The 23,322-nt window shown below is 30.8% G+C and overlaps 1 protein-coding gene and 1 long non-coding RNA gene across 2 annotated transcripts; both read right to left on the reverse strand.

Moving 5' to 3' along the window:
• Positions 1-258: 258 nt before the first annotated feature.
• Positions 259-22,643, reverse strand: LOC134693309 (ryncolin-4-like). The gene is made up of 6 exons (XM_063554064.1): positions 22,481-22,643; positions 21,293-21,423; positions 17,694-17,790; positions 12,734-12,898; positions 1,211-1,465; positions 259-386 (listed from the first exon to the last, which is right to left on the reverse strand). Exons 1-5 carry the CDS (start codon positions 22,632-22,634, stop codon positions 1,239-1,241), a joined length of 774 nt encoding a protein of 257 aa, XP_063410134.1. The 5' UTR covers positions 22,635-22,643; the 3' UTR covers positions 259-386; positions 1,211-1,238.
• On the reverse strand, positions 6,556-7,984 carry LOC134693308 (uncharacterized). Its single transcript, XR_010102382.1, has 2 exons — positions 7,820-7,984; positions 6,556-6,873 (listed from the first exon to the last, which is right to left on the reverse strand). It is a non-coding gene; the product is annotated as an uncharacterized LOC134693308 (long non-coding RNA).
• Positions 22,644-23,322: the final 679 nt, after the last annotated feature.

Consider the following 23,322-nt stretch of genomic DNA (forward strand, 5'->3'; position numbering starts at 1 on the left):
ACAAGACATTAAAATGTGCTGTTTGTAAAACACTCATAAAGTTGAAAAAAAAAGTTTGAAAGTAGTCTGATGTACAGGTAGGTTTGTTTGATCTGATGTAATGTTAGACTTTTTTTTATTCCAATTATCATTTAACTGTGTTACTAGTGTGTTCTTTTTCGCTGGTTCAATAGAATATAAAACATTTCTATTCTTTACATGGCTCAAGGACACAAAACACAAATATTCAATGGGATGAAGGTTTGCTGCATCCAATCATTTAATAAATACAATCGAAACATAGTAACAACATGATAGCAAATTTTTATAATTGGAGGTTTTACGCAAAAAGAGGTTCTTATTACATTCGTTTCACTAGAAGAATGATCAAGAGCCACCTGCACAATCTACAAAATACAATAATAAATTATTGGAAACGATATGAATTCAAAAACAATGAATTAATGCTGTATTTAACTGGTCAGTGTATATGTGCATCTTTTAAATTGTACAATTCTACAAGAATGGCCGTATATTTGTGAACATCAGTATACATAAAACAAAATTGTTTTTTTTTTAACAAAATGAAACTGAAAGAAAATAAAAAGTCAAACAGACATTAACAGAAATAAATGTGTACACGTAGACGCGTGCAAATCAATACGCAGAATAGTATTCGTAATGCCTTTAAACGACAAGAAGTTTATGTTTGATTATTATATAATCGGCGATTTCTTATTTGATAACCTTCAATGTAAACACTAGGACTAGATTAGTTATGAATGATACAAGGTTCATGCTTGATGCAAACTAAAGAGTACTCAAATCACGCATATTTACGATGTAATTGAATGCACCTTATATAACCAGAGTTTTTACTCATGCTTCATAATGACACGATATCAAAAATAAATGTTTTTTTTTGTTTACCTCTGTGTTACTAAAAATACACACACATCCGCGTTCAAACAATAACATTGCCTAAAAATGTGTTTGAAAATATAAATCGAGTTGTAGAAGTCCACAAATCGTTATGAAAGTTTGCTTTGTTTATAATTTACAAGAACACACCCTCATTTAGAGCGTGGTTGAAAGTATGTAAACTGTATCAGGATGAATCTTTGTAAAAATGATTGTGGCTGCATAATTTTTGGAAAGGCATCAAAAGTATATGACGCTATTGACGTTCTTTTTTTTTTATTGAAATAAAATTAAGTAAAGAAACAATTACCGGTTTTCATTTTTGATTTTGATGTGAGTTATTTTCTCCTACGAATCATCATTACTGCAGTTTTTATTGTTGCAGCTTTGTTCTTCCAGATATACCAAGAAATCCCATGCCAAAGACTTCCCTTATACTCGCTATTCAGGCAAGAAGTGGTACAATTACGAACCCACCATGCTCCCTTTAGACGAACAGCACAATTATGAAGATCCTGGTCCTTAGTAACAAATGGCCTGCCGTTCACTTCTCCCATACCGTCACCTGTTGAAATGTGTTTATACCATTTTTTTCAAATATTTCACTATTCACCAGTTAAAATTTGATACTAACACTAATAACTTGATATGATTTAATATGATAAAGATCGAACAGAGAAATCTTAATCCAGCAAAGATTGTTTTTATGTAAGGTGCTTGTTTGAATTGTACCGTTCGTTTGAGTTTAATTAATTGTAATAATTTGTTTTATAGTTAGTTTATATAGATAGACGATATGGTATAAGTGCCAATAAGATATACTCCTTCTACGTCACAATTTGTAATAAATCATTATACGGTCTTAGACACGAAACCGTGGCTCACTTCAAACAAAAAGCTACAAAGAGACCCAACAAGAGGCTCTAAAGAGCATGTGTCGCTCACCTTGGTCTATGTGAATATAAAACAAAATCCACAGATGGATTCAGGACAAAATTGAGTTTTAGTGATGGTGATGTGTTTGTAGATCTTACTTTAAAGACCATACTTGATGTTTCAATAATCCCTTTCTAAAATAAACTTGGCCCAGTATTTACAGTGGAAAATGTAAAAAATTTACTATCAAGGACAATAACTCCGAGTTATCTGATTCATCTGCAAATTTCAGAGCAGATAGATTTTGACCTGATCCTGTCAGATTTGCTCTGAATGTTTTAGTTTTTAAGATATAAGCCTAAAACTGCATTTTATCCCTATGTTCTATTTTTAGCCACGGCGGCCATCTTGGTTGGTTGGCAAGTTCATCGGACCCATTTGTTGAACTAGATTCCCCAATGATGATATGTCCAAATTTAGTGTAATTTGGCCCGGTGGTTTCAGAGGAGACGATTTTTGTAAAAGATTTACGAAAAATGGTTAACATTGATTATAAAGGGCAATAACTCCTTAAGGGTCAACTGATCATTTTGGTCATGTTGACTTATTTGTAAATCTTACTTTGCTGAACATTTTTGCTGTTAACTGTTTATCTGTATCTAGAACAATATTCAATATAATAACCAAAAACAGCAAAATTTCCTTTAAATTACCAATTAAGTGGCAGCAACCCAACAATGGTTTGTTTGATTCATCTGTAAATTTCAGGGCTGATGATCTTGACCTAATGAACATTTTTGACCATGTCAGATTTGCTCTAAATGCTTTCGTTTTTTAGATATAGTCCAAAAACTGCATTTGACCCCTATGTTCTATTTTAAGTAACGGCGGCCATGTTTTTTGACGGATCAAAAATCAAAGCACACACTTTGTGCAGGATAATCTAAGGAACAATCATGCTAAGTTTCATTCAAATCCATTCAGTAGTTTCAGAGGAGAAGATGATTGAAAAATTATTAACGACGACGACGACGACGGACGCCAAGTGATGAGAAAAGCTCACATGGCCTTTTCGGCCAGGTGAGCTAAAAAAAGATAGCAGTTAAATCTTTTAATAAATTGTTTTAATCATTTAATTAAAGTGTTAGAATTTATTGTATAGAAACTGGTCTCTTTATATAATGTGAATTACCTTTACATTATTATGCAAATGAGTTTAGTCCGGGTATAGATTTCCCGCTAGTCATGCACGCTTGATTATTGTTTTCCAACCTAACAACGGGTTGTCCGATGCACCTGGCCTGATTAACAATTTTACAAATGTCAGATTTGCTCTAAATGCTTTGGTTTTTGAGATAGCACATTTTTATACTTGATACCCCAAGTTTGGTTTAATTTCAGAGGTGAACATTTTTGTAAAAGTTGACGAGGACGGACGACGGATGCCAACTATGATAAAAGCTTACTTAGCCCTTCGGCCCAGGTGAGCTAAAAATGATAAGTGAAACGGGAAAACCAACGGTTTAAAAAATATATAAAAAAATAAATGCGAAATCGAAAAATACCCATAAACCACAGCAACAAACGACACCACCGAATACCAGGCCTACGACCCAGAACAGATGCAAACAAATGCAGCCAATTTAAACATTTAAATAGGTACCAACCCTCACCCCCATTTCAAACAATGGTTTAACATTATTGCATAGAAAGACACACGAAAAATATCGATTATAATGGCTAAACTTAATCAAAAGACATATCAATACAAGTGAACATACTCTGAACGAATAAATTTGATTTATGACACTATCTAAATACAATCATAACCTTGAATACTGCCAACCACGTTTCTTATTTGGTGAAATTCGCAGAGTAAGTCTTCGTGTTAACGTACGCTATTAATCCCAATAACTGTAACCCAACTTTTGTTAATGGATACATTATTTCGCGTTTACTCTTTCTAGGCCGCTTTGCGTCGATTTAATTTCGCGATTTTTTTATTTACTTAGGGTAGTTACATCAGGAATGGTTCTTATTTAACATATTATTTACATTGTCTTATTGGGGCCTTTTATAGCTGACTATGCGGTATGGGCTTTGCTCATTGTTGTAGGCTGTACGGTGAGCTATAGTTGTTGATGTCTGTTTCATTTTGGTCTTTTGTGGATGTTTGTCTCATTGGCAATAATACCACATCTTCTTTTTTATATTTCCTCATTTTTATGCATATTATGGCATTTAGGTCGTCCGTTAACCCTCTTATGGTCATTGCTAATCAAAATATACAGTACTTGCAACCTTAGGCGTTACTGTTTGACGTGATTTTGACTGATCGGTGAATGATCGGTGACGGATGTTTGACTGATCGATGACTGATCGGTGATCGGTGACCCATAGGATCCGTCAGATAAGTCAAATAACCTATGTGGGAGTTACCGTGACAACGGTCATCGATCGATCAGTAAATCAAATTTATGCACGGATCGGACGGATACGTATATATTTCAAATTCTTATGTAAACCGAACTCAACACTGTGTTTACGATCCATGAACGCGGACCTCGACGAAGACACCATAATTTACACGTTAATTTGGTTGCAATAAAAAAGTAAAAATAGTATAACAGTTATATTAGATGCTTAATAAAAGATTTTCTGTTGATTAATAGTTTTGTATTAAATATTGTAAACATTCATTAGAATCAGAGACATATATACACAGAGATTGGCAACTCCGTGAAATCCCGTTAAAGATCGCGGCCCAGAATGAGATTCTCGTCGATAAAATTTAGAACATGCAATCAAGTCGGGGATGAATAACCTCGATAGATAATCAAGAAAAGCAATGGGAAAATTATATCAGATCATATTATAATTTCTTTTCTAATTAAAATTCTTGAATGTTATATTTATCTTTAAGCATTTATTGAGAAAAATATTGTTATATGATATGCATTTCATAATTAAAATTTCAAATCTGGTAATGCTCAATTGTTATTACAAGAAAATTTTCGGTACGGCATATATCTTTGCAATAGTTTGTTTAATTACACAGTGAAATTGTGTGTGTCCGATTTTCAGGTAATTATGTCCTTAATAGAGTTGTGACTGTTGATTCACAGGTGTGCGATTACGCAATTTATTGCCCTCCTATCACCTGAATATTACCGGAAGTGAATTCTAAATGGATTATTACTTGGCAATTGTTTTTTAAAAATTAACAAATTCTGACATATTATTTTAACCATGACCAGAACTTTATTTTAACAGAAGCACTCGACAATTCTATAGTGTATATTCAATCAGGAAAACAAAGAGTCTTTTAACATGTCAAAAAAAAGAAATGAGGCAACTTTGTCATATCAGAGACATTATATGTCTCTGGTCATATATATAAAAATATGTAGCCAGTAGAATTTTGTGGCCGAATTTTGTCTCGTGAGAAACTGAATTTATATCTGTTTTAATTTAATTATAATGTTTAATTGTCGATTGACCTAAAATAAAATTATTTATGGAACATTTGCGTAAATTTCCTCAATGAACGTACATTATAGTGTTGTCGAAATCACTATTTTTTGCTGCCATGAAATATTGAATATGAATCTGTCATATTATTTGTATTTTTTTAAAGACTTAATATCACAGACTTTGATTAAAAGTACAGTAAAATGCTCTGCTCAACTCTGGGAACAGTATATCTAGCGTTAATATATATGTTCCTGCTCAACTGTAGAATTTTAATGTTTTGTTTCATAAACCACTGGAGTATTTCAACATTCTCATCTTTACTCTTTCCAGAGACATATATACACAGTGAAACTTGAGTTTGAAATTAGAAAGATTTAAAATTGTGCACAAGTTTTATCTGATCTTTTGTGGGTTTATGTTGTTCAAGGTAATTTTCTGTGCAGTTATTTTCATTTCATTTGTTATTTTTTTCCTCTGTGTTACACGACCTTGTACTTTTTGATTTGCCCCTTGACATCTCCTGCTTCTGTTAAAACTTTTACCACAAATATCTCATCTGTTTTAAATAAAATAGTCTCATTCCCGGAATTTGTTATACAGGAATTCATTTTAATATCATATTTTTTTAGCATATCAACTGCTTGGTCTCTTCTCACAACTTGTCAGTTAGGACGGAATGCATCAATAGGAACATACATGTACCAGGTCATGGATATAATATAAGTACACGTTATTTGCTTTTGACCTTCACAAGAATTCTTAAACATTCATAAATGTGCAAAGAATATTGTTGTCGTTGGGTTGTTGTCTCATTGACATATATACCTCACATTTCTGTTTAGTCATAGCATCTGTGCCTTTTCAACTTATTGCAGAAAATATTAGCATAAACATTTTTTCAAAACAGGAGAGGTGAAATAGTGATCACAGAATGAGGACATGTAAAACTGAAACAACACAGCACAACAGATAAATATAAATAAGCACCATTGAGATTTTTTTAAAGGACTGAAACAAACATAGATGGTGACCAATGTAAGCGACTAGTGTACAGAAGTAGAGTGAACATTACTTGCTTCTTTTCCTAAATTCCTACACACTTTGTCATTTTATGTATTAAACAATTACATATGTTACTTTCCATGAAGAGGAAGAAATTTGTGAATAGAGTGGCCTTCTAATGATAGTCATACATGTAAATCCTTGTCTCATAAGCAATCATACTACATCATCATATTGTTATACATCTAAATGTATGGTTTCTTGTAAAAACTATGTAAATTTTGTAAACATAAATAAGACTAATGAAGTTGAACACAAGATATTTATTTGCTTTTTTTATCCATTTTACAGTCAGGATAAGCACATGTACTTTTCTCTCTTACATAAACATTGTTAGTTTTAAGTATCACATTGATAGTAGTAATCAGTCCACAACATGACTGTGCCGTCACATTTGGAAAAAGTCATCACTAGTTGTTCCTGTTTGCCAGGAAGTCTTATTTTCAATCAGAAAGACTTGGGAGTCCTACATTCAGCCCATGTATGATATTATATCTCTTGTATGCTGCACTGACAGGTAAATTTGATCAACATCTTTGTCCTTTCATAGCATGCAGGACCCTGTTAAAAAAGAGAAAGCTGTCAGATACTGAATGTAAAATATATAAAATTGTAAATGTCATCAAAGTGGTGGAAATAATGAAAAAAAAACCTCTATACACAAATCCAGTTTGTCATGATAGGAAAGTAATGCATGTGCTTGGTACAATAATTCTCTGAAGATGGAAAAGTTTACTGTAAATTCAGAAATTAATGCAAGGTTTTTATTATTGCGCAAAATGCTAAAGAGTTTAAAACTCACTTTTTAAAATTTTTTGAATGCATTTAACAGGATTCTTAACAGAAGTTGTAAAAATTCAAATCGCATATCAGTTTAAAATGAAAAAAATGCAATAATAAATGCACGCAATAATTTCTGAATTTACAGTATCAAGTGTAAACGGACAGGGGTCTGTCTTGATATTGAAACAAAACACCATATCTGTTAGCTATATTACTGATTTTTATTTGTAAATGGCATCAAAGTGGTTGAAAATATGATAAAAACAACCTCTATATGCAAATTCAGTATGTCATAGGGAAAAAAATAATGTGCTGGGAACAATTATTCTCTGAAGATGGAAAAGTTTTAAACTGTACCCATGGACAGGGGTCTGTCTTGATATTAAAGAAAATTAACATGGCTGTCAGCTATAATACTGATTTTTAATTGTAAATTGCATCAAAGTGGGTGAAAATATGATAAAAACAACCTCTATATGCAAATTCAGTATGTCTGGGGAAAGTAATTCATCTCACAATTTGTTTTATTCCTTTTCAAATGAAAATGTTTTGATAAAAAATACGACCGTGCTAGTAAAAATTTTCATAACGTGCATATCGGCCCAGTTTTTACCCTTATTAAATACTGCAATAAAACGTTAATCGTCTCAATATTTTAAATAATAACTACTGCAAACTGAATAACACAAGGTAATTCATACTAGAAATTGAAATATATACCTACATTATGCTGTTTTGAAATGCTTGATGTGTAATAAAAATCGAAGCGTGGCGGTGTACTTGTCGTGATAGAATCAAAATGGCGATCTCGTTAAAGTCTCGTGAGATGCGTGACGTGGATTAGATTTCGTTGACCACTGTTACAGTTGCCAATCTCTGTGTATATATGTCTCTGTTAGAATTGAGATATAAAAAGAATTAAAATACTTAAACTATTATTTTGTGGAATAAGAATGCAGTTATTTAATATTTTGATAAAAATTATCAACCGCAATATGATTTCAGTACTTTTTGTTCTTCAGGATTGGTTGTTCTTCATGAATTATGTTTACTTTAGGGAAAAATATATTAAATTTATGTACGCGTTGCGTAAAATGCAAATTTTTCTTCTCATATTTGAAAATGTTGTAACTTCAATTTCAATCTGTTTCTATAAATTCCTTTTACTGACAAATTTTGTATAAAATTTGAATATTTGAAGAAGAAGTATCTTTTTACTTTTAATTTTGTTGAACCAGAATGCAATCATTTCTTCATTTGAATGGAAATTATTGACCACAATTTGATTTTTTCACTGTATATAGTTATAAATTAATGGTTTGTTTATAAAGTTTAAAGAATGTCAGAGAAATCATACAAAATTTATTCGCATCGTTTAAAATATCCAAAATGGTTTTTCTTTTTATTGAATATGCCTATGTTAAGAAAATAAAATATTTAATATTTGTATGCGTTGCCTAAAATGCAAATATTTCTTCATTTTACTAAAAATTATTGACCGCCATTGGATTTTTGTACTTTTTATAGATTAGAATAGTGGTTTTTTTTCATGAAATTAAAAGAGTGTCAGAGAAATCATACTAAAATTTTATTCGCGTTGTTTAAAATAACCAAAATTAGTCTTCTATTTATTAAAAATGATGCTATTTTAATTGAAATCAGTTATTTTTACCATCTTGAGACACGTCATCTAATCAGAATTGAGATTTACTGAGAATTTAAATACTTAAACTTTTATTTTTGTTGAATAAGAATGCAGTTATTGATTTATTTTGATACACATTATTAACCGTTATATCATTTGAGTTCTTTTTGTCCATCAGAATTGACTGTTCTTCATAAAATATGCCTACGATAAGGAAAAAAATATTTAATTTTTGTACGCATTGCCTAAAATGCAAATATTTCTTCATTTTACTAAAAGTTATTGACCGTCATTGGATTTTTTGTATTTTTTATAGATTAAAATAGTTTTTTTCATGAAATTAAAAGAGTGTCAGAGAAATCATACTAATATTTTATTCGCATTGTTAAAAATAACCAAAATTAGTCTTCTTTTTATTAGAAATCATGCTTTTATATTTGAAATCAGTTATTTTTACCATCTTGAAACAAGTCTTCTAATCAGAATTGAGATATAATGAGAATTAGAATACTTAAACTTTGATTTTTTGTGGAATAAGAATGCAGTTATTGATTTATTTTGATACACATTATTAACCGTCATATCATTTGAGTTCTTTTTGTCCATCAAAATTGACTGTTCTTCATAAAATATACCTACAGCAAGAAAAAAAATATTTAATTTTTGTACGCATTGCCTAAAATGCAAATATTTCTTCATTTTACTAAAAATTATTAACCGCCATTGGATTTTTGTACTTTTTATAGATTAGAATAAAAAAAAATTCATGAAATTGAAAGAGTGTCAGAGAAATCTTACTAAAATTTTATTCGCATTGTTTAAAATAACCAAATTTAGTCTTCTATTTATTAAAAATGATGCTATTTTAATTGAAATCAGTTATTTTTACCATCTTGAGACAAGTCATCTAATCAGAATTGTGATTAACTGAGAATTTAAATACTTAAACTTTTATTTTTGTTGAATAAGAATGCAGTTATTGATTTATTTTGATACACATTATTAACCGTTATATCATTTGAGTTCTTTTTGTCCATCAGAATTGGCTGTTTTCATAAAATATGCCTACGATAAGGAAAAAAATATTTAATTTTTGTACGCATTGCCTAAAATGCAAATATTTCTTCATTTTCCTAAAATATATTGACCGCCATTGGATTTTTTGTATTTTTTATAGATTAAAATAGTTTTTTTCATGAAATTAAAAGAGTGTCAGAAAAATCATACTTATATTTTATTCGCATTGTTATATAATTAAAAATAACCAAAATTAGTCTTCTTTTTATTAGAAATGATGCTATTATATTTGAAATCAGTTATTTCTACCATCTTGAGACAAGTCTTTAAATCAGAATTTAGATATAATAAGAATTAAAAAACTTAAACTTTTATTTTTGTGGAATAAGAATGCAGTTATTGATTTATTTTTATACACATTATTAACCGTCATATCATTTCAGTACTTTTTGTACATCAGAATTGGCTGTTCTTCATAAAATATGCCTATGTTAAGGAAAAAAATATTTAATTTTTGTACGTGTTGCCAAAAATGCAAATATTTCTTCATTTTACTAAAAATTATTGACCGCCATTGGATTTTTTGTACTTTTTTTAGATTAAAATAGTTTTTTTCATGAAATTAAAAGAGTGTCAGAGAAATCATACTAACATTTTATTCGCATTGTTAAAAATAACCAAAATTAGTCTTCTTTTTATTAGAAATGATGCTTTTATATTTGAAATCAGTTATTTTTACCATCTTGAAACAAGTCTTCTAATCAGAGTTAAGATATAATGAGAATTAGAATACTTAAACTTTGATTTTTTGTGGAATAAGAATGCAGTTATTGATTTATTTTTAGACACATTATTAACTGTCATATCATTTGAGTTCTTTTTGTCCATCAAAATTGACTGTTCTTCATAAAATATACCTACATTAAGAAAAAAAATATTTAATTTTTGTACGCATTGCCTAAAATGCAAATATTTCTTCATTTTACTAAAAATTATTAACCGCCATTGGATTTTTGTACTTTTTATAGATTAGAATAGGTTTTATTTCATGAAATTAAAAGAGTGTCAGAGAAATCATACTAAAATTTTATTCACATTGTTTAAAATAACCAAAATTAGTCTTCTTTTTATTAAAAATGATGCTATTTTATTTGAAATCAGTCATTTTTACCATCTTGAGACAAGTCATCTAATCAGAATTGAGATATACTGAGAATTGATATACTTAAACTTTTATTTTTGTTGAATTAGAATGCAATTGTTGATTTATTTTGATACAAATTATTAACGGTCATATGATTTGAGTACTTTTTGTACATCAAGATTGGCTGTTCTTCATAAAATATGCTTACTTTAAGGAAAAAGATATTTAATTTTTGTACGCGTTGCCAAAAATGCAAATATTTTACTAAAAATTATTGACCGCCATTGGATTTTTTGTACTTTGTATAGATTAGAATAGTTTTTTTCATGAAATTAGAAGAGTGTCAGAGAAATCATACTAAAATTTTATTCACATTGTTAAAAATGACCAAAATTAGTCTTCTTTTTATTAGAAATGATGCTATTTTATTTGAAATCAGTTATTTTTACCATCTTGAGACAAGTCTTCTAATCAGAATAGAGATATAATGAGAATTAAAATACTTAAACTTTTATTTTGTGGAATAAGAATGCAGTTATTGATTTATTTTGATACACATTATTAACCGTCATATGATTTCAGTACTTTTTGTACATCAAGATTGGCTGTTCTTCATAAAATGTGCCTACGTTCAGGAAAGAAATATTTAATTTTTGTACGCGTTGTCTTAAATGCAAATATTTCTTCATTTTACTAAAAATTATTGACCACCATTGGATTTTTGTACTTTTTATAGATTAGAATAGTTTTTTTTTTATGAAATTGAGAGCGTTTGATAAATCTTACTTACATTTTATTTCGTGTTGTTTAAAATATCCAAAATTAGTCTTCTTTTTATTAAAATTTTATAGGCTATGATTGTGACAGGAATATATATATAGAAAGTCCTTGATCATGATAAGTTTTTTTAATGAGTTTTATGATGATAACAGGGATTTGTATAGCTATGCAAATCCTTGTTCTAACTATACAAATCGTTGCTTTTCCCCGAGTATGTTTGGAAAATAAAATAATAAAAATCGCGATGTAGACACCGTTTTAAAACCCGCCGTGTTTAAAAATTATATATAACCTAAATAAAACAAAAATACCATTCTTTAATAATATTATTTATGTTAGGTTTTATCTGTACATTTCTTTTCAATAAAACTTTGCTAAATTATTATTATTAAAGCAAAATGTATCATCATGATCATTGAACGTTCGATTTTCACTAGTCGCCATTTTAATTAAACTAAACAAAACTAAGATTCTGTAATTTGCATTATTTTATCATGTGACGTATTACAGGTCAATCCGTCATCAAGGTCGATCGGTTCAGTCCGATCAGTCATTTACTTTTACTATAAGTCTGACGGATTGCTGACGTGAGTTTGACGCGAACTTGACTGATCGGTGACTGATCGATGACCGCTGATTGATCGCTTAAATAGTAACGCCTAAGGTTGCAAGTACTGTAGCTATAGTGTCACGGTCAATTTTTTTTATATTTTTTTTCACTATTCACCGCTTCAATTTGAATAATGAAACATAAACCATTTCATTATTCATTATTCATTTTTCAATATGAATAATGGACGTACTTCAGCCCAGTATTCGAAACGATTTATATTTGCGTAATGTTTTTTCTCGCGAAAATATCTCCCCCAAAAATTAGTCGGTTTACAGTACCCTGTCTATTAACACAAACATATGGTAGCAACATGTAAGTTCATCCTCTTGTAATTGTCTGTTCTAAAGTAAATTTACTTGAAGTTGAGTTTCTTTGTTTGAAGTAAGTTTGAATTCATGTGACAAATCACAAATCAGAAAAACTAAATGTACATCTTTACCTGAATTTCCACTATATCCACTGATTGTCAGCTTGAACTTATTTGACGCGCTAGCAATTGAAAATGATTTGTATTTAGCATATGCTTTGTTTCCAGAGAAATCACTCAAATCAACCCTCAAAGTAAAGTTTCCAGTAGTAGTAAGTTTGTGCAGCTTCTTGTTTCCTAAAATGCAACCGAATAGAACAACAACAGGATATCTTTTTATTGCAAAGAAGGCACTATATCAGCAAAGATGCCATGATCCAATACCATTTCATAGGAAATGTTTGTAAAAAGCTAAATTCAAATTTGCCTATCAAAAAAGTTTGTTTCGGATTTCGAAATTCAAATGACGTGACTTTCATTGTTAACTACTCTAACAAAATATTTTAACATGATTATTCAGTAATTTCACACTTGAACGATTTCCTAGGTTCAGTGAATTGTGAAATCGGAATCGACACCGCAATTTAGTACTATTTGAATGTAAACATCAATTCTCTAATAAAAGACCAAATATGAAAAATTTTGGCGGGATTTTTTTTTTTCGATAACTTTTTTTAAGTTGAAATGGTCCAAACAAACAGTCAAATTAAAAAAAATCAGTAAAAAAAATATGAATAGTCTGGGTGCCATGGAAACCACGTGACATCGTTTGTTTATATTAGTATAGCAAGGAAAAATGGCTAACATTGTATTTAATGGTAAAAATGAGATAAAACATATCATTTATTGTTATTTTCATGGGTATGTCTCACTGGCACTCACACCACATCTTCGTATATCTATAAGAATAGATTTTAATCATTTAAACTGCAAACTGACAAATGTTTCGAATAAAAACAGTTTTTTTGGTGCAAAACGTGGTCCACCTAACACAAACAATTGGCATGATTTTTGCCGAATTTTTAAATTTTTTACATATGATTTTACTGAAAACGCAGAAATCCTCACATAAAAGACTATGAAATATAAAATTATGGATGTTTTGTCAACAAAATGCTGCAAAAAAATTCTTGGGTATATGTTGCAGAAAGTGGCCAATAGAGGAAAATTAGTCATTGTAATTTACCCTGAAATTCCCCCTATTTTAGGTTCTATTTGTAAGTAAATATGTCATATGAATATTTTCATGATAAAATAGTCCTTTCTTTTTTTAGATGTATTGAGGGGGAATTATATAACATTACATATTCCAGCAATTAAATATGTCATGTTCAAACTAATCTGGATGTTAGGAGTAGATCCGGTAAGTGCCGATTTTGGCCTTTATTTCAGTTTCATCTTACGAAAGATTTTGGACACTTTTTAAACACTTAAGTGTCTATTTCAATTGATTCAAATAATTTATGTGAAATATTTTAACTGATTGAGTCATCAAAAACGCTCCGATTCAAGCTTACATATGAAAAATATATCAAATATGCCAAAAAACGTCACTTTTTAGTTGGTTTTTGTCAAAAATTAAAGTGGCCGCATCCGTGTTCATCCTCAACCTTTGTATATGTTATGTATTATCATCAAATACAACTTACATTTCAATATTATGAATGAACACAAATGCAGCCACTCTAATTTAAGACGGAAACCGTCTAACATTTTGACTAAAATGCTAAAATTGTGAAGATTTCAGTTATTTAGCATGACTTAATGATGCAAGTACCCGATATATGTGGATTGTATTGTGAAAAACAGGTCATATATTTGTAACATATGCATTCTACTTTCTAAAGATTTTTTTACAAATTCGATATCCTTCGTCCGGGAGTAATTCATACATACATTTTGACGGATCAAGTCTCACTCGTTATCAATTTTCGTCTATTTTACAAAAGAGTTTGTCATTCTCCGAAATCAATGGACATGTCAGAGCACATTCTTTCAAAATCGGGGGAGCAACTGAAGCTAAAAGGCTAGGAGTAGATGACGAAACATTAAAGAAATGGGGTCGTTGGACATCGGATGCTTACACAAAATATATCCGTTTGAACATTTAAACATACAGGCTATACTTTTAAAACGCAAGAAGGAAAGAAATAATGCATTCATCAATTGTAGGTGTCAAATCAATTTGGTTAATAGGATCATCCATAGTATATTGGGCCAATAAAGAAGCTTCGTCTAGACCTGGGGGACTTCACCTTGGCCTACAGAATACAGGTGCTCATATGGTTTGGATTGGTCAAAGGGGTATGAAGTGGGGTGATTTCAATAGAGTCTTTGAACAAAGGTTGCTTAACCGCCCCCTTCCGAGTTTCCTTGTTATTCAACTTGGGTCTAATGATGTGGGTATATTGACATCAGAGAAATTATTCAGTGATATAGAATGTGACCTGCTTCGGTTACATGCATTGTATCCAGCTTTAAAAATAATATGGTCAGATATACTCATGAGACGGTATTGGCACACTGCCAATTGTGGTCAAGCTATTGAAAGGGCTCGTAAACGAGTAAACCTCCGGGTCAAAAAATAGTTTTGAGCATCGGTGGATGTGCAATTAGGCACAGTAACACACGTGCTAAAGAAAGTAATTTGTTTAGATATGACGGAACACATTTATCAAAGATTGGTAATGATATTTATCTAAATAATTTACAAGGAGCACTTGAACAGTTCATGAGATCCGGAGGACCAGCTGTTTTTCCTCAGTGAAATTGATATTATTATGAGAATTGTCTTAAATTTAGATTAGTTTAATAACAAGTGAAACTCGGTCGGGATTTTAAAGGGGCACCAATCAGTTTAATTTGGGGTTGTTTCAGGGGTAATTTCTTTGGCAGTGAGTGGGTATGCCCCACTCATTTGGCGGGATATGGCAAGATGAAAATGGAACATGTCCCCACATTGTACGTTAGCTTATATTTGGGGTTATTTTCTTCTGTGTTCCCACAGAGATTAGATTAGGTCTTCTTTGAATGTACCAAAGAGACCGGTTCCTGAATTGGTCCCAGTTTGGAACTTAAGGTGTTCTCTTTCAATTTAATAATTAATAAGCTGCAATGGAAACCAAAGAGTTCTTGGGGGGAATATTTGCTACGTATCGGGGTTAATTTTTCATACGATCTCTCTATTTAGCATTTAACGTAGAGGATTGTAGCTTTCATTGCCTACCAGTGAAGCACAGGCTTGCCAGAAATAATGGTTCGGCGGTTTGTACGTTCATCTTGCCTTATCTTGTCTGCGCAAAAAAAAATTATTACTGTAGCCATATCATTCCAAATTCTTTGTTGATTATTATATTTATCTTTGAAAACAAAAGGAGCCAGTTTTACATTTCACACATACTACTATGGTAAAGAAAGGGTTTGATTGCACATGAGACATAATTAAGAAGAAAACAAAAAATTGGTTGATCGCCCATGAGACATGTATATAATATGAAGCAGTTCGGATCTTTGATTAATTAAGTTTATCATATAAGAATAAACTGTTTTAATAAAAGTTTAACTCCATTTTCCGGAATCAATCCTAATTGATTCTTAATTTAATCACATCAATAATACGTCATTTCTTGACGTCATTCATGCGTTATCATTCAAGTGCAAAACTGCCAACATAGCTTACGAAAATTCCTACCTCCCTCTCCATCCACCACCAAAAAATAAAGATAAGGAAAATTCTGCTGCTGTGTTTTGTATTGTTTCAGGTTTTGTTGTGAAAGATGCAGCTATGCAGAGGAGTTGTGCTAAGGATATACTTGCCACTGGACTATAATCAGCTCAGCTTGAAAAGACAGTGCCTTATTATCCGTGGATGAGAAACCAGTTAATCCGCATAGAATACTTGTTTAATGGACTTATTTTCAAGATTATAAACATTTGATATTTAACTATTTCTACAAGACATTAACTTTTCATTCAGTATTTTATCATTTAAAATTTATTGTAAATTTAAAATAAATAGTCGTTACAGTATTGCTGGCGGGATATGGCAAGATGAAAATGGAACATGTCCCCACATTGTACGTTAGCTTTTATTTGGGGTTATTTTCTTCTGTGTTCCCACATAGATTAGATTAGGTCTTCTTTGAATGTACCAAAGAGACCGGTTCCTGAATTGGTCCTAGTTTGGAACTTAAGGTGTTCTCTTTGAATTTAATAATTAATAAGCTGCAATGGAAACCAAAGAGTTCTTGGGGGAATATTTGCTACGTATCGGGGTTCATTTTTCATACGATCTCTCTATTTAGCATTTAACGTAGAGGATTGTAGCTTTCATTGCCTACCAGTGAAGCACAGGCTTGCCAAAAATAATGGTTCGGCGGTTTTCACGTTCATCTTGCCTTATCTTGTCTGCGCAAAAAAAAATTAATACTGTAGCCATATCATTCCACATTCTTTTTTGATTATTATATTTATCTTTGAAAACAAAAGGAGCCGGTTTTACATTTCACACATACTACTATGGTAAAGAAAGGGTTTGATTGCACATGAGACATAATTAAGAAGAAAACAAAAAATTGGTTGATCGCCCATGAGACATGTATATAATATGAAGCAGTTCGGATCTTTGATTAACTTTGATGTTAGAGGTAGTTTTTCTATCACATTTTTTTAATGTGGCCAGCTGATGGTTGATGCATACACAAAAGTGATGTTAAAGTTCATATCATAATAAGTATGTGTTTTTGTTGAATAGGGAACCTTCACCTGATACAGGATTGACCAATCGCAGGAGGCTCATAAAGAAGATAGGATATCAAATGGACAATCAATCGTCACATATCTAGCTATGTAATTTAACATATATCTCCATGTTCCTCGTAATTGTTAAAATATTTATTTTAATTTTGCAGTTCTGTAGGTCTATACTAATTCTGTGGTCGTGAATTCCTAATATATAACTTGTTAAAAGAATATAAAAGAGGTAAAACGTAGAATAGAAATGTGTTTAATGATTTATTTGAATAAGTTACCAATGTTGTTATGGCGAGTTGTTAATGGACTATAAGATATATTTTACATGATGCGTACGTACCTAACCAGAATTCTTTTTTCGGGTTTCCAAATCCGTCTTCGTAATCTTTCCAATCACGATAAAAGTCAACTTTACCGTCCTGTCGTCTCTGGAACACCTACATATTATACGATTTAGCAAACATGAATATTATACCATTTAACACAAACACTTTATCATTATTAAATATTTCATAAAAACAGTACTAATGTACTAAAGTACAAAGAACCACGTAAATACATTTAACAGATTACAATACACATTTTTAAACAGTATTAATATCTTCTGTAGCAATGTTTTTACGAAATTTTCAAAGTGCAATTTTATCCAAACAGAAAATTCTGAGATATGCAATTGGTACATATGGCCAAGGGAAATGTCGTCCTGTAATAGTGACATTTTTAGTGGTCTTGTAATGTTTGTGAATATAATTTTATATATTTGTTTTATTTTATGAAATAAAAGTCAGAAAGTAAATAATACAAGAGGCTCTCAAGAGCCTGAATCGCTCACCTTTATTTTTTTGGTTAAATCTCTCATCAATGATTATTTTGGCTTTTCAATTTATGTAAATGATCTTTGAATCGTCCTATTTTCTTCAAAAGCAAAAAAAAATCATTTTCATGTTCTATTTTAGCCATAGGAGCTATGTTTCTTGACATACAAGGAAATGAAATATAAAATTTATACTAGATACTCTGAAACTCATTTAGCCTAAGTTTGGCTGAAATTGATACAGCCGTTTATTTGCTCTAAATGCTGGAGTTTTTGAGATATAATCCAAAAACTGCATTTTACCCTGTGTTCTATTTTTAGCCATGACGGATATGTTTTTGATGAAATAAAAAATAAAGCACAAACTTTATTTTATACTCCCTACTGAACATTCAGTTGAAGTTTGGTTGAATTTATTTGAGTAGTTTTAGAGGAGAAGATTTTTTAAAGTTAGCAAATGTGATGAACAAATTGTGAAAAATAGTCAGTAAAGGACAATTACCCCTTAAGGGGTCAATTGACAATTTTGATCATTTAACTTATTTGTAGATCTTACTTTGCTGATCATTTTTGTTGTTTACAGTTTATCTTTATCTATAATAATATTCAAGATAATGACCAAAACTGCAACATTTCCTTAAAATTACCAATTAAGTGACAGCAACCCAACAATGGTTTATTTGATTCATCTGTAAATTTCAAGGCTGATGATCTTGACCTAATGAACATTTTTGACCATGTCAGATTTGCTCTAAATGCTTTCGTTTTTTAGATATAGTCCAAAAACTGCATTTGACCCCTATGTTCTATTTTAAGTAACGGCGGCCATGTTTTTTGACGGATCAAAAATCAAAGCACACACGTTGTGCAGGATAATCTAAGGAACAATCAAGCTAAGTTTCATTCAAATCCATTCAGTAGTTTCAGAGGAGAAGATGTTTGAAAAATTGTTAACGACGACGACGACGACGACGACGGACGCCAAGTGATGAGAAAAGCTCACATGGCCTTTTCGGCCAGGTGAGCTAAAAAAAAGATAGCAGTTAAATCTTTTAATAAATTGTTTTAATCATTTAATTAAAGTGTTAGAATTTATTGTATAGAAACTGGTCTCTTTATATAATGTGAATTACCATTACATTCTTATGCAAATGAGTTTAGTCCGGGTATAGATTTCCCGCTAGTCATGCACGCTTGATTATTGTTTTCGTTTTACGGGTAGATATTTATCTAGTTAGTTCGCTGTTGAAAGTTAACGGGGTTGGATGTTCTTTTGTTTTGAAGATTTGTCCAAAGTCATGTGGTTGTTATAGTTGAAAATATCAGGTATGTGTAGGATAATTTCTATTGTCGGGTTTCTGTATTTTTCGGTTTGATATAGTTCATTTAGCGCGCATTTGTCAAATTAGTTCTAGTAATGCGAGATTCGCTATTATTGTTAAACTAACACTTTATTGCATGCATGTTCCTTATTATTACAGTAAATGCACATCCTTGACGCACAAGTATGAGTGGTCAGTGAGCCTAAAATCCATAATTTTGGTATGTGTATATTAATGTTTTATAAAAACATAATATTTTAGCGTGAGCGTATGTTTTCCATATTTCTGGTGAAATGTGTATGTTAATATAGAAAATGTTTTCTATGTTCTATTTTTATTCTACTAAATTGAAAAGTATTTCCAAATTAAGAAGAATTGTCATTTGGACCGTTTTACGATAAATAAATACATACAGTTTATCATGAGCGTGAAGAAATAATTCATTGATTGCCGACACCTTTTTGTCGAGAATACTAAGATAATTATATTTTACTTAGTTTGATACATGTGTGCAAATTATAATTGCACGAGGAGGTATATTTTTGTAGACTTATATATAATAGTTTTCATGTGTATTACGTGATAACAGTAATATCGATTGTATGTACTTATTGATCATATTCACGGGAGTATTCGACTTGGTGTATTTTTAATGATAAAGTTCTGAGAACATTTTCGTAAAGTTAAAGTTATTTTCTTTTGATAATTCATTTATTTCTAAATAATAAGGATGTTCTTGTCCCAAACAGAAAACCCTAGCCGTAATTGGTACAACCTTTTTCAACTTTGATCCTCAGTGCTGTACAACTTTGTACTTTTGTTGACTTTCGAACTTTTATATCTGGTAAGTCTTGGGTAGACGAGGTGCGTTTTTTTTGCGTATTGAATTTTAAACCTGATGCCTTTTGTTATCTATTGTTCATGTGTTTCTTTGTCTAATACGTTCTCCTATTTATTTGTATTGTAGTCATGTAATATTGTGTTGTCTTTTTAATGTTATATTTAACATTGCCATTAAAGTGCGAGGTTTGGCATGCAACAAAACCAGGTTCAATCCATCATTTTTTTTTTTTCTTTAAATAAAAATGTCCTGTACCAAGGGAAATGGCCATTGTTTTATCATAGTTCGTTTCTGTGCGTTTAATATTTTAACGTTGTGTTGTCGTTGTGTCGTTTGTTTGTGTCACATATTTGAGTGTGAATTGACATTACTTTTCCATCCCAAATTCATGTATTTGATGTTGATGTTATATTTGTTAGTCCCATCGGATTTTGTCTTATGCTTAGTCCGTTTCTGTGAGTGTAATATTTCAATGTTGTGTCGTTGTTCTCCTCTTATATTTAATGCGTTTCCCTCAGTTTTAGTTTGTTACCCCGATTTCGTTTTCCCCCATAGATTTATGGAGTTTTGAACAGCGGTATACTACTATTGCCTTTATTCTGCATACAAGTTGAGCATGTACAAAAATATTTAGTCTTGGTCATATTTGCTTCAGATTTTAATAATACCTTTGTAACTTAAACATGTAATCATATGATCGTATTTTTATAATACTGTGGATTCATTTGTATTCTTTGGATACCAATTTTTGTGGTTTTCATGGGTACATGTGATCGACGAATGCAAATGTGTAACGAATTATAAATTTTCTATCAGGTTGTAGCAGACTTTGGAAACACCCACGAGATTAAATATCCACGAGAAGGCAAGTTTTCCGCAATTCACGAACATTTGTAACTACGAAAAAAAATGAATCTACAGTATTGAAGTAGGTAGTTCTGGGATAATTATTTTCAGCTTACCGTCCATCCACCATTGTCTATATCCATGTCACAGTAAACATTGAAAGAGGAACCACTATCTGGAGAAATTTTATATATTCCACTTTTATGCCGATCTTTGTTTAGGTCTGAGCAATCTCTCGGTTTAAAATCTAAAATCAAGCATATTAACATATTTTAACACAGAGACGATATAATAAAAAAATTCATAACAATATCCGTTTTTTAATTTACGGAATTTAATGCGACTGTCATATAAATGAAAGGTTTGGTGCTATAAAACCAGGTTCAATCCACCATTTTCTACATTTGATAATGCCTGTACCAAGTCAGGAATATTGCCAGACAGTTCTTGTCTATTCGTTTGACGTGTTTTGTCATTTGATTTTGCCATTTGATTAGGACTTAACGATTAAGTTTTCCTCTAAGTTCGGTATTTTGTGATTTTACTCTTTAATAATTTGTATATATCTATAAATTGTGACCATGCTTTCTATGTTCACTAGAAGATAAAGATAATTAAAAAATGAGTTAACTATTGAATGCGTTTCTCATTTAAAAAAAAGACTCATTATAAAACTTGTTACAACGATAACATTTTTTGATAATGTACAAGAGGTTAACAAGAAGATGTATTATTGGTAAAAACTTATTGCGTAACTTGAGAATGAAAAAGGTAAATATACTAAAAGGACAACACCCCAACCCAGAGGGGGACTTCATTTTCCCCTAAACAAAAACTCCGAAATAAAAATATAACTAACAAGAAACATGTACAAATGCCAACATAACTTTTGTATGTATAGTAGTTAGTTAATATCGTAAAATACGTATTCCTCATCTTTTTCTTTTTTTCGTCTATATCTTGCCAAAAGAACAGATAGGTCGAAGTGCTAGTATATAATGAGATTACGGACGCATCAATCTTCGGATAGAACAAAAGAAATAAAAAGTGTAAACAGAAAAATATTGATTCTATTTCATATTCAAATACAGTATTGATGTTGTGAATATTGTATAAGTAAAGTGAAATGCGATCTTCATGAATTTGATTTTCTGTAAAAGCCTCGCTACTTTTCAAAATAAAAGAATTCTCATATACTAATTTTAACGGTGCCAATTTGTAACAACAGCTGAACCATTCGTGTTTAATGTTACATTAATCCTCGAAGTTACAAAATGACACACATTTTTTTCATTTAAACCTACCGTTATTGTTCATATAGGTATATTTTACAGGCTTTGTTGCATTGAAGTGTGCTTCAACTGCAACCTTCAAATTTACTGATAAAGAAACAGACTTTCCGCATGACTCAGTTAGGCAACTGCTAAGCATAATAACTGCTAGCAGACGTTTGAACATTTTTGTATATGTAGGATTCCCTAAAAAAGATGAAGTGTATACTATAATAAAAATACATAGATGTATATACCACAGAAAGGCTTATACAGATGGTTTTGGGAGTTCCTAAATGAACATGTTATACCTTTGTCCCGAAAAGAGTTATTATTTTTCGCTCCTTACTTTTTTTGTCTCCAACGTATCTGATGCTTTATTTTGCCTTTTTAACTTTTATGGATTCAAAAGTCACTGATGAGTCTTTTGTAAAAGAAACGCGCGTCTGGTACAAATAAAAACTGTTATCCTGGTATCTATGATGAGTTTAAAAAGACTATTTCAGAAACATCTGTTTTTCTAAGATGATTTAGTATTCTTTCCAATGTGTGACTCGTCGCCGTCAGCAAGTACTTAAATACCTTTAAGTTGTAATTTTGGAAAATACCATACCTATGATAACATCAAATTATGTGGTTGTTACACTAGTCAACTATCGTTAACTAATGTCATTTTTTTCTAAGTTTCACACTCATTTTTACTTCGTAATACATACAGCCTTGTAAACTCGACAAACTAGTATTAAAAGAGGGACGAAAGATACCAAAAGGACAGTCAAACTCATAAATCTATAACAAACTGACAACGCCATGGCTAAAAATGAAAAAGACAAACAGAAAAACAATAGTACACATGATACAACATAGAAAATTAA

This window comes from Mytilus trossulus, chromosome 12 (genome assembly GCF_036588685.1).
Source record: "Mytilus trossulus isolate FHL-02 chromosome 12, PNRI_Mtr1.1.1.hap1, whole genome shotgun sequence".
Classification (NCBI taxonomy): domain Eukaryota; kingdom Metazoa; phylum Mollusca; class Bivalvia; order Mytilida; family Mytilidae; genus Mytilus; species Mytilus trossulus.